At 36.8% G+C, this 12516-nt stretch overlaps 1 protein-coding gene across 4 annotated transcripts in view; it reads right to left on the reverse strand.

The window, feature by feature from the left end:
• The window catches only part of Ccdc141 (coiled-coil domain containing 141), a 196143-nt gene that overhangs the window by 80144 nt on the left and 103483 nt on the right, over window positions 1-12516 (reverse strand). For all 4 annotated transcript variants that reach the window (XM_046447264.2, XM_046447263.2, XM_046447265.2 and 1 more), the window contains one exon: window positions 6448-6642. In XM_046447264.2, the coding sequence (XP_046303220.1) occupies window positions 6448-6642 (195 nt within the window). The remainder of the gene's footprint in view (window positions 1-6447; window positions 6643-12516) is intronic.

Below are 12516 nucleotides of genomic sequence, written 5' to 3' on the forward strand. Positions count from 1 at the left end.
CCTGCCAAGATGATTCTTAATTCAGGTCCTGGCCAGAAAGGCTCAAGCTTTCAAATCCTTGAAGGCTAGGGGCTCCGGGGTGAGGGGTTTCAACTCTGAAGCTCACTGCCCACTGCTGCTGCTCCTGCCTCTTCCTTGTCCCAATGGCCCTTGCTGCTGGGCCCAGGAACCCCTTCCCCTTTCAGGATGGATTAGTGGTGTTAATAACAACAGGTGTTACAGGTACTACTTACTAACGCAGGTTTTGCCCCACAATCTGAAAAATTTGAGGACTGAAAAAGAAGGAGTCTTAGGTTTAAAGTAACAAATATCAAAAGCATTTTATAAACAAGGAATGGAGAGTGTTTAGGTATTGACCATCTCAGTTTCTTCGGGATAAATCCTCCTTAGAAATGGAAACCAGACCCACTAAATAGAACTGTTAGTAATTTATGGTTTCTTTTATCCAAATTGACCTAAATAATTTGTAGGATGATCTTGGGAATATTAATGTAGAAAATGCCCATTTATAATGTATTAAGCATTTGGTTTCCTTTCTTTGTTCAAAAAATATTTACTGAAATCTAGGATTTATATCCTCAGCAATGTGCTGGGGATATAAAAATGAACAAAAGTGTTGAAGTCACACTAGTGTGGCTAGTCTGATATTAAATGCTTGTACAATGACAAAATAATAGCTAACATTTAGTGACTGATGTTATTCGATGCGCTAGCTATATATTAATTTAGCATGATGATCCTGTGAAGTTCATATAATTAGTATTTCTATTTAACAGATTAAAAAAAAAAGAGCCCAGGTGCAAGGGAAGTTAATTTACTACTGTAAGTCACAGGGCTAAGTGTCCGAGACCAGATTCATTCCCAGCCTGACTCCAAAATCCACCATGTTATTCTAGCAAAGGGTCAGCATTGTTTATTTTATATGTTTTTTTTTTTAAAAGAGAATGAGCAACAATAAAACTGGATGTCCTGATTATGACTATTAAATATGGACTGAGTTTTGGACCCTTATGAGAATGTAAGGTGTTAAAGGCATTCTTTCTTTTCTATAATTTTTCTATTATATATATTTTAATGCTTTTATGCTAATAGTACAGTCATAGTTATCAAATATTTGCTGTTGTTTAGATAGAATTCTAAAACCCAAAAGTTTCTAAATCCTACTGTCACCATTCTCTTGGGAATATAAAAGGAGCGTGAATTAACACATGATCTGCTTCTCCTGGTGAGGTCTGCCCTATCATAACTTTTCAAGTCCTTAAACAACTCTGCATATTTAAGAACATTGGGCATAAAGCAGATACTCCTTGACATGGTATCCAAGACCTTCCTGGCCCCCTCGCAGCTCCTACTGCTTTTGATTCTCCTCACTCTGAGCAGACACCCTACACTTCATACAAAATGACCCATCTTTGGGTCCCCAAACATGACATGACTTTGCACCATCCACCTCTCTCCCATTTCTTTTTGCCCTATCCTTCTAGGCTTAGCTCAGGGGTCCCATCCTCTAGAGATGCTGTCCTCAATCCTTTTACCACTGGGCCAGGTTAGAAGTCTCTGCTCAGAGTTCCCTGCTAAATGGGCTAACTCCATTGCTGCTTTGGCAGGATGCTCCACCCTCCTGTTCCCTTGTCTCCTTTCTAAACTAGACTGACAGGGTCTGGAAGATGCAGATGGTACCTGTCGTTGGTTTAGCTCAAATGCCCATTTCATGCCCAGAAACAGAAATGGGAGGACTATAACATCTTAGTTACATGTAAATAAGGAAGAAGGAGAGATGGGGAAGAAGGTTGCTCTAGTTGTTTCCAAGAGAGAAGGAAGTTCTGGGAGAGAAGAATCCGAGTGAGGCTACTAAAGAACTGTACAACTGAAAGTAATTACATCTCCCTTGGTATCTAGTAACAAGCAACTTAATTTTTTGAATTTTCTTATGTCATCTGTCATCTTAATGATTTTTTTTTTGGATAATATTTTCTGGATAATATTCTTTCAATATGTACAACAACTGGACTGTTTTGGTTAATTGTTTTCCATATCTGAGCTTAAAATGTATTTGTTTTAAAAATGCTGAAGTGATGATTGTATAAATGAAATTATACCATACTCCAGATTTGATTATTTTGTTTTCACCTGAAACAAAGATATTGCTGGAGGCATTACTGTTTTGTGTCATTATAAATATCTTGAAAAAGTAACATTATCGTTATAAGAGATAGTAAACTTTTAACAACAATGGCAGAAGCAATGAAAGCTATCACATTATATTTTTAATTAATTTTTGTGTGTTTCTTTGGCTGCCCCAACTTCTGCCTCACCTTTGCTTTAGGACGGACTACCCCAAACTCTCAGACTACATTCATAAAATTGATTTGGTCTCAGTCTCCTCTGCTTGCTTTTCCCAGTGAAATCACATGCCCAGGAGTGGAAGGCATGGGATATGAAAATTTATGGCCCATCATGTATGCTTGACAGCTTTGGGATCAATCACAGCTGTCCTATAAACACCAGCTCATGCTGTTATGTTCTTGAAACATACTATATACTTATCCGTTTGATTCATACTGCCTTCCCTAAACAATGATCAATACATTTTGGATGATCACTCAAGATTGATCAGAGCTATTTTTTCACGAACATGCCAGAAATACAATAGATAAGATAATCTATAATGATGAAGGATGCAAATTTGGGGGCATCGAGATGAGTGTCTGTAATAGGTGCTGTGTTCCCATTTCATGCCATGTCCTTTAACTCATAGCAGCACCTGGTAATCAGAGGTACTCTTTTCCAGTCACTGTTGACCATCAACCCTTTCTTGTACTTGTTGCTAAGTTGATTTAACACACAGTTTCACCAAATACAGTGGGAAACTTCAAAATGAAAAGGAAGTATGTCAGGTTCTTGAATAACATGGCTCATTCTTCACTTGAATCCCTGGCTGATTTTTGACAGACATCAGTAGCAATAATTTCTGACAGGCATCGTCACCTACTTATCAGTCCAGGTTCAAACAGCCACATCTCAAGTCACATGCTGCTTGTACTTCCTCTGGTGGGAGAAACAGATTGACAAACCCTGGGTAATCATCCTCAAACCCTAGCAGAATTAAAGGAGAATCAATTGCACTCCTGAAGTTATGGGGCAAAGACGTTGGGAGAACTGTTGTCCATGTGAACAATTAGGTGATAATTACATTTTATTGAATTTTACAAGTTATAAAATATATTGGCTTATAGATGCTTTGTTTTCTGCTATAGCCTAGTATTTAGAACAATGCCTGACACATGGAATTACTAAATTAAAGAATATCTAAAGAAGGGTATTAGTCTCATGAATTTTACATATTACTTATTCAATGACTTTAATAAAAGGAATTATTCAATGATGTCTAAAATAAGTAGAGAGAGGAATGAATGAGAATGAAAGGAAAAGCTGGGGGAAAATATTTCTAAATGATCGTAACCACAAACATGATAAAAATCTGGATAAATAAATTTAGATCTTAAAAATTTGCTAATGGTCCATTCTTCAGACAGATTTTGACATTCATTCCTTTCTCCATTAAGAAAATATTTTTAAAAAGTAAAATGTATATTTTTAAATCCTGTCTTTCTCTTTTTAGAAAAAATAATATTGACCTAGCTTCCAGAAATTTGAAATAAGAGACTGTTTGCTGAAAAAATAATTCTGCTTATCTAGGGTGGAATTGGATTTTGAGGAAAGTACCTTTTTATTAAAGCATGACTTCCTCTTTGCTCCCAAAGTGCCAACACCTAGATTTGTGGGTGTTCTTTATGGGTGCCTGGTGCTTCCATTTATCTTACTGTTATGCCAAGAGTACAAGATCTTGACCTCTCTTTATTGGAGCCATTTCTGAGTATTGTATTGGCAGCTAGCAACTTTGGGATTGAGGTAATGTCTCCCCATTAAGACAAATAACAGACTTGCTTACTGCTTGCTATAAAACAGCAGATTCCACAAGTTGAGGGTTCCTCTCCTGAATACCATCTTCTGTATCATCCCTGTGGAAACTGGGCCCTATAGAATGGATGTGACATGCTGTCACTCAGCTATGGATTTTGCTGTAATGAAGTCCTTCAACTCTGACCCAGAAGTCATGTGTCTTCTGTTAGCATCCATGAAACTGTGACAAGTTAACATCAGAGCCCTCAAGAGTTCTTGAGAGTATGACTTCATCTAAGGATGGGATGGCTCAAAATTAGAAAATTCTAGCACCCTCAAGATGCAAGAAAGTGAATTTTCAAAAGGAAAATTCAGTGCTTTAGATATTAAAAACAACAACAAAAAAATCCCTGATGCTATATATGAAAAATACCCCTTCACTCATGTAAATAGAAGTTTTAACCTGAAAAAAATTAAGAGATTTTGAAATTATATTAATTTTTTAAAATTCATCCCTCTATTTATTTATGAATGTTATTCAAAAGATTTAATAAAATGGTGATGTTAATAAAATAAAAATTGGAGTTTCCACTGAAAAAATCTAAAAAGGAAAAAAAAAAAACATTTGTAAGTCATGAGAGGATTTCTGTACTACAGGATCTCATGATTTATTGCTTCTTAATAATATAGTGAAGAATTCATATTAAAAGTAATAATTAGACATCCATTTTCCAAACTTCAGCTTCTATTTTTGCTGAGGTAAAAGTATCTATTGTTTTTTTTTTCATTGAATTTGTAGCTTTAAAGCTGGAAATTATTTCTTCTATGCTTTAAAAAGGGAGAAAAAATTCTAAATCTTTTGGAGTACCACTTAGCTATAGAAAATGCTATATAGCATGGATGAATCCTAGTTCAGTTGATCATAATTTGCATAGTTACCAGGCATGGCATTCAAATGAGCAAACTCTAGGGAGTCTAGAAATCAAAAGTCTTGGGGGTTAAGAAATATGAATTCCATTCTCCAGATCTGAATTGTATTACTGAGTGAGGGTGAGAAAGTAACTAACTACTCTTCCCCTTCTCTTCCTCCTCCTCCTCCTTCTTTTTTTCTTTAAATTTTACTAGAGATATTCCTTCTCCTTTAGGGCCAGGAGTAATATTAGAAGAAAAATCTTCCCAGCAAAGTACCAAATAATGAGAGCAGAGAAAATTGGTATAAATGAGAGAGAGAGAGAGAGAGAGAGAGAGAGAGAGAGAGAATGAATGAGAATGAATGAGTGTGTGAGAGAGCAATTCTATATTTGCAAGGCTGTAAACCATAGGATTTGTAATAGAAACACTGTTTTATAGCAACATGTTTTATAACTCTTTTCCTTAGAAACGATAATAATTGACTCGCGGATGACCCACTCAGTTTGTAGATTGAACATGAGACATAAATTCAAGTCTCTTATTCAAATATAGGATACTTAAAAGAAACAACACTTTACATCTACATTCAATATATCCATTAATATGTTATTTCTCTTTTAAAAATAACAAAATCCCAACAACAAATAATTAGACAATAAATACTTCTTTAACGTTTTTATGATAATTCTAGCCTCTGTTTTAGGATTTTCCTATTCATCTTTTCAAAAGTTTCTTACTAGTAAAGAAATTTAAAGTGAAGTTCCTCTTTGAAGGACACTGTACTCAGAGTCTATGTCATGATTTTAGTTCACAATGTAACTAAGCTTCCTGGGGTTTCCCCATTCATTGCCTGCCACAATGTTTATTTTTAAATCAGGGAAATTTAACGTATTAAACAATTCCAACATGGTAATTGGAAGGTATATATTACACTGGCAAAGGTAAAAAAAATTCAAGTACGATCACCATCCTCATATACTGAGACCTACTCAAGTGATGTGACTAGGACATTACCACTCAACAGGAACCACCTGCTATGATCAATATTAAATGAGTCAACAAGAAGCAGCAGAGCACTTCTTGAACTCAAGATGATCCAAAGATGGTCCACAGCAAAACTTCTCTGTGCCTGACTTAAAAAGGCAAGATCAAGCTAGAGCAATCAGGAGGGGCAGTTTCTGGCCTTTTGGTTTGCAAGGTTTTCACTATCCATGTATTTCGACCTAATAAATGAAAGAGGATTTAAAAAAGAACAAAGACCTTTTGGTAAATACTTTTAAGTTTTTTTTTTTTAATCCTTGATATATTTTATGAGACTCCCCTTTCTCTGTTAGAAATACCGCAATGTAGACACAAGCATTCCCCACAAACAACCTATGGTAGCTCTAAAATAAAACTTTCATAAGGTCATTTTCTAAAAGTAACTCTTTACCTGTGAAGGCACAGAGTCTCTTAGGTTTGAGAACCAAATAATGGACATCATGGAATATATTTTGAAAACTCTCCTTTGCTGCTACTAATTTTGAAATTCTACATGGAGTTTTGACTTCTGTGATCTACAGCTATTGTAGTAATGGGTCTGTTACTACTTTGCATGAATACCTAAAATTATCATCTTAACCTTACACTGACCTTATTAGCACTGTTAAAAAAATCATTTGCCTTTTTTAACCAGGTTTTCCTTTCCACCATGAGTCGACCAAATTCTTCTTGAAGCTGATTCAGTTTCTGGTTAGATAGCTGTAGATGTTCTTTCTCCACACAGTCCTTTCCCCGCAGAATCCCCAAGGCCTCACTTTTCAGCTTTTCTGCAATGGAATTCCATTCCTGCAAGAGAGTACTCTCTTTAGTTATTACACACATCCTCTATTATGGATTGAATGTTGGTGTCCCTCCCCAAATTCTTGTGTTGAAATCTAACCTCTGGTAAGATGACATTAGAAGATAGGGCCATTAGATCATGAGGGTGGGGCCTACTTAAATATAATTAGAGTCCTATAAAAGTGGCCCAAGAGAACTCTCTAGCTTTCCCCCCACTATGTGAGAATACAATGAGAGGTTAGTCATCTACAACCCAGGAGAGAGCCCTACCACAACCCAATCAAGGTGGCACCTTGATTTTGGACTTCCAGCTTCCAGAACTATGCAAAATAAATTCCTATTGTTTATAAGCTACACCATCTGTGTTACTCTGTTACAACAGCTCAAACTAAGACACTTCCCCCCTCTGTGATCTAAGATTCAGAGAACATTTACATGTGTTGAATATATCAGAAATCTGTCATATTTTCAAAACATGAAACTATAATAAATAGTATGGTAGTGAATGCTGAATTATAGGTTTGAATACCAACAGGAAGTTACAATACAAAAGGATGCAGAAAAGAGGCTGAAAAGGGAGAGAAGGTGAAAGTAGAAAAAGGCACAGAGAAGAGTGGCTGATGGAGCACTTGGTTGCCTGAATACAGGTCATTTACATTTCTGTTACCTGTACCTGGAAGCAGACCCAACACACAGTCAACAGCATTTTAAAATCTCTAACTCATGTTCTGTTTGTCTCCATTTAAGTCTCAAAAGCTCTCTCTCCCAGAATTCAGTCTCCCTGTCAGCAAATGTGTACAGGAAAGGAAGAGAAATCGCATATCTCTGGGATTTGTTTCTGTGTGTGCCTACGCAAAAAACTCAAAGATGTGTTATTCATCACAAAATTCAGACCCATTAGTGTGCAGTATCCCTCCTTCCTGACCCTAGTTTCTCCTCTCAATGCATCACTCTTAATGATGTATAAACATTTCAAAAAAAGAAAAGAGGTAGTTTTTTAAAAATTTATATTGTTTTGCCGCAGTCTGGCTGGGCACAATCAGGAGCCACTTGTCAAAAGAAACTAACTTTATTTTTAGAACCACACACGACAAACAAAATAGTCTCTCAGGAAAAACCCTCAGAGCCTCAACTGCCACCACCGGCTTTCCACAAGCCTCTCTCTCCCACACAAGCTTCTCTCCACCTCCCACAATCCTCCTGCTCTTGAGGCCGATTGGCTGGGTCACGTGGGCGGAGCCAAAAAAGTCCCCCAATGAGCAGCTCCGTGGTCTGAAAGGGCAGGGAAACAGTCCAATGAGCATCACCGCAGAGGAGCCAATCAGCTAGATGTTGCTGGGGCCGAGGAGCCAATCAGCTAGATGTTGCTGGGGCCGCTGTGAGCCAATCATCAGCCAGCAGCTGGAAGTTTGCTGGCAGCTGGAAGTTTGCTGGGGCCCCTTTGGCTGTGGCTCTCAACATCTCCCCCTCTCTGTTTAAACAACAAGCATGTGGCTTAGGGACCGTGCCTGTTAGGCAGTCCAATTCAACATATGGTCCTTACCCGTCATCGGATGAACTGACCTCTAGGCGTCAGCCTCCTGTCTTAGGTTGGTACCACTGCAATTGGATCATACCCGTCACTGACTACCGGTCCAGCATACAGCCATACTTGTGGATAGGCCTTTGCACCTGTGGGGGGGTGAGGTTCTTTGCCTCACCTCTGTTGGCCCCCAAATTTTAGACCATCACTAGTAGAGGAGGATGCAAAATGCCATGACATTAAGCCAATTGAGGGCTCCTTTGAAAAATTGTACCACCGGTGACACCATCAGCAAAAATACTCCAGCACTACCACAATTCGCTGTACCAACAGATAGTTCACAATGCATACAGGTGAGCTCACAATGTGTCCAGGCAAGTTCTGCAAGCAGTTCAGTGATGGCTATTGTAGAAGCTGTAGATTGGTTTTATCTTTGACTTCACCAGCACTGGGATGAAGATAGGAATTCTGGCAATAATGGCTAAAGAAAAAATTATGTAACATTCCAGAAGGCACTAAAAGAAAACAATTTTCTTAACAATTTACATTGTCTTCACCGGCACTGGGATGAAGATAGGAATTCTGGCAATAATGGCTAAAGAAAAAATTATGTAACACTACAGAAGGCACTAAAAGAAAACAATTTTCTTAACAATTTACATTATCTTTAAGAGAATTATTAAATATAATGAAAAGGAAAGGTAAAAGTAAACAAACAGATCTGTTAACCTTCTTTTTTGTTTACATATTAAAACAATCCTCAACAGTTGTTTACCCAATTTAAATTAAACCATATAAATCACGTGAAAAAAAATATTTGGATCCATTTTATCATGAGCGCTCATCATATATGATATATGGACATACGTACATTCAAACATATAACACAAAACACAAGTGTGCACACATAATATAATACATACAACACATAACATTATAGTAAAGGCCTTATAACTTTTTACAGGTGAAATCTCCATTGCAATGTTTAAAAACTCTATAGTCAAAAAATAGAACTGATCAGCAAAACATTAACCTAGGTCTGTATGAGCTCAAAAAACAAAATAGAACTTCATGATATGGCAAAGGGCAATAATAAAATAGATATTGAAAAAAGCATCCTGGTTCTGTTGCAGATGTAAGAATAGCCAAACTGGAGTTTTGGATATCAGTTGTTATGGATTTGAGCCAAATCATCTTCTTTTTGGTCTGTAGAAATCGCTTTAGTTAATCTTTCTGGAATCCAAATCGGCTGCTGTTCTCCCTGTGGAAACACATAAACAGACCCCCGACTCCAGACAATCACTGGGTCAGGACCTTGGTTAATCTCTCTGGAATCCAAATCGGCTGCTGTTCTCCCTGTGGAAACATACAAACAGACCCCCGACTCCAGACAATTACTGGGTCAGGACCTTTCCATTGTCCTGTTAGAATATCCTTCCAAAGTACCTTGGGCTTATGTACATTTTTTGGACACATATGCCTTTCCGCAGCACTAAGTCCTGATGAATCCAAATTTAAAAAGTTTAGAGTAAAAAGGGTTATTTTAAGTTTATCTTTGGGGAATATATACCCCTTCCCAATTCCTTCTTTTTGCTTTAATAAGTACATTTTAATAGTTTGATGAGCTCTTTCAACTATGCCTTGTCCCTGTGGATTGTATGGGATTCCTGTTATATGAGTAATGCCAAATGTTGAGCAAAATTGTTTAAAAGAGGTAGAAGTATAACCAGGGGCATTATCTGTTTTTAACTGTTTTGGAACACCCACAGTGGCAAAATTTTGTAAGCAATGAGCTATAACATCTTTAGTTTTTTCTCCGGCATGAAGGGAGCCCATCAAAAATCCAGAAGAAGTATCAACTGTAACATGCAAATATTTTAATTTTCCAAATTCTGGCAAGTGTGTGACGTCCATCTGCCAAATATGGTTAGGTATCAATCCTCTAGGATTGACTCCAAGATTAACTTGTGGTAAAAAGGTCACACAATTTTGACATTGTTTTATTATTTGTCTAGCTTGTTCCTTAGTTATTTTAAAATGCTTTTGTAAAGTATTAGCATTGACATGGAACTTTTTATGAAAATTTATAGCTTCTTCTAGTGTAGAGAAAATATGTATGTCATGTGTAGTTTTATCTGCTAAATCATTGCCCAAACTAAGGGCTCCAGGCAATCCTGTATGTGCCCTGATATGTCCTATAAAGAATGGATCTTTTCTGTCCCAGATTAGACTTTGTATAGTGGAAAGCAAAGAGAAAACAGTAGAAGAAGGGGAAATCCTACCAGCATCTTCAAGAGATACTATAGCATTAACTACATACTGACTATCAGAAAATAAATTAAATACAGAATCTTTAAACATCACAAAAGCTTGTAAAACTGCATTAAGCTCTACCTTTTGAGCTGATTGTTTGGGTACTAAAAATGTAAAAGTTTGATCAGGGGTAACTACTGCTGCTGTACCATTATTTGACCCATCAGTGAATATATTTGGAGCATTCATGATAGGTGTTTTTCTTGTCATTTTTGGAAAAATTACAGGATGCAATGACCAAAAAGACAATAAAGGATTAGATGGTAAGTGGTTATCAAATGAAACATTAAATTTACACATGATTATTGCCCAAGTATTTAACTCATTAGCTAACTCATCAATTTGATTCATAGTATATGGAGTAATAATTTTATTGGGAGAAATTCCAAACACTCCCTTTGCTGCTTTTATTCCTTTGAGTATTAATTGTCCTACAGCCTCAGGATATCTAGTAAGAATAGTGTTAGGAGAATAAGATAAATGTATCCATAATAATGGACCTTCTTGCCAAAATACTCCTGTAGGAATATTTTTTGTTGGTAGTACAATAAATAATAAAGGCAAACTTATATCAATTCTATCCAAATGCATATTTTCCATATATGTTTCAATGATTTTTAATGCCTTTCTTGCTTCAGGCGTTAACATTCGGGGTGAATTTGGATCTGATGGACCTTTTAGGATATCAAATAAAGGTCCCAACTCTCCTGTTGGTATACCTAAATAAGGCCTTATCCAATTTATGTCTCCTAATAACTTTTGAAAGTCATTAAGTGATTTGAGTTGATCTACTCGTATATGAATTTTTGGTGGACGGACCATGGTTGAGGATAATAGAACTCCTAAATAATTAATTGGAAAATTTAATTGTACTTTATCTATTGCTATCTCTAGATTATAATTTTTTAATAAGTTTGTAAGTGTGGCATAACATTCTAGCAATGTGTTTTTATCTTTGTGTGCTAATAATACATCATCCATATAGTGAAATATTTGTAGTTCAGGATTTTGATTTCTAAGTGGCTGGATTACTTTGTTAACATAAATTTGACACATAGTTGGGCTGTTAGCCATCCCTTGAGGGAGTACTTTCCATTCATATCTCTGATCAGGACCTTCATGATTCAGTGCAGGGATAGTAAATGCAAAACGTGGACTATCCTCAGGATGAATTGGAATTGAAAAAAAACAATCTTTAATATCTATAACTAAAACATACCAGGTTTTTGGCAAAGCAGACAACTGAGGAATCCCTGATTGAGCAGGTCCCATAATAACCATCTCATTATTAATGGCTCTTAAATCTTGCAATAATCTCCATTTACCAGATTTCTTTTTGATGACAAAAATGGGAGTATTATGGGGAGATACAGAAGGTTGTATATGTCCTTCTGCTAATTGTTGTTTGACCAGGTCATGGGCTGCTTGTATCTTTTCTTTAGTCAGGGGCCACTGAGGAACCCATACTGGTCTTTCTGATTTCCAAGTAATTTTTATTGTCTCAGTGGCCCTTTCTGAAAATCCAACCCATGTCTGTCTGTTCCTTGATCTATTTGTATTGGTGCTGCTATACCTTGTTCTTGTTTTTCTAATCTTTTTCCTTTCCTAAAACCTTGTCTAGTCATAATAGTGGGTGCATTTTGGTTGATGTTATTTGTTAATGTCAAACCTAATTGATCTAGGACATCTCGTCCCCATAAATTTACGGGAAGATGATCCAATACATATGGCTGTATAGTTCCTTCACATCCTTCAGGATCCTTCCAATCTAATACCATTGCACTTCTATGGGGATTAGTCGCCACTCCTAGGCCTCGAAGCGTTTGAGTGGCTTGTTGTAATGGCCAATGTTTTGGCCATTCTTGACGAGAGATGATGCTAAGGTCTGCACCTGTATCCAGTAGCCCATTAAATTCATGTCCTTGAATATTTAGTTTTAGCATGGGGCGAGAATCTAAATTTAAAGAAAGCATAGCCCAATCTACACCTGTGGAGCCTAATCCCTTGGAACCTCTTTCTACAGTACGACTGGAAAATTTATCATG

The sequence above is a fragment of the Marmota monax genome, unplaced genomic scaffold, assembly GCF_021218885.2.
Source record: "Marmota monax isolate L192 unplaced genomic scaffold, Marmota_monax_Labrador192_F-V1.1 WCK01_AAM20220418_F8-fsc00007, whole genome shotgun sequence".
Taxonomy (NCBI): domain Eukaryota; kingdom Metazoa; phylum Chordata; class Mammalia; order Rodentia; family Sciuridae; genus Marmota; species Marmota monax.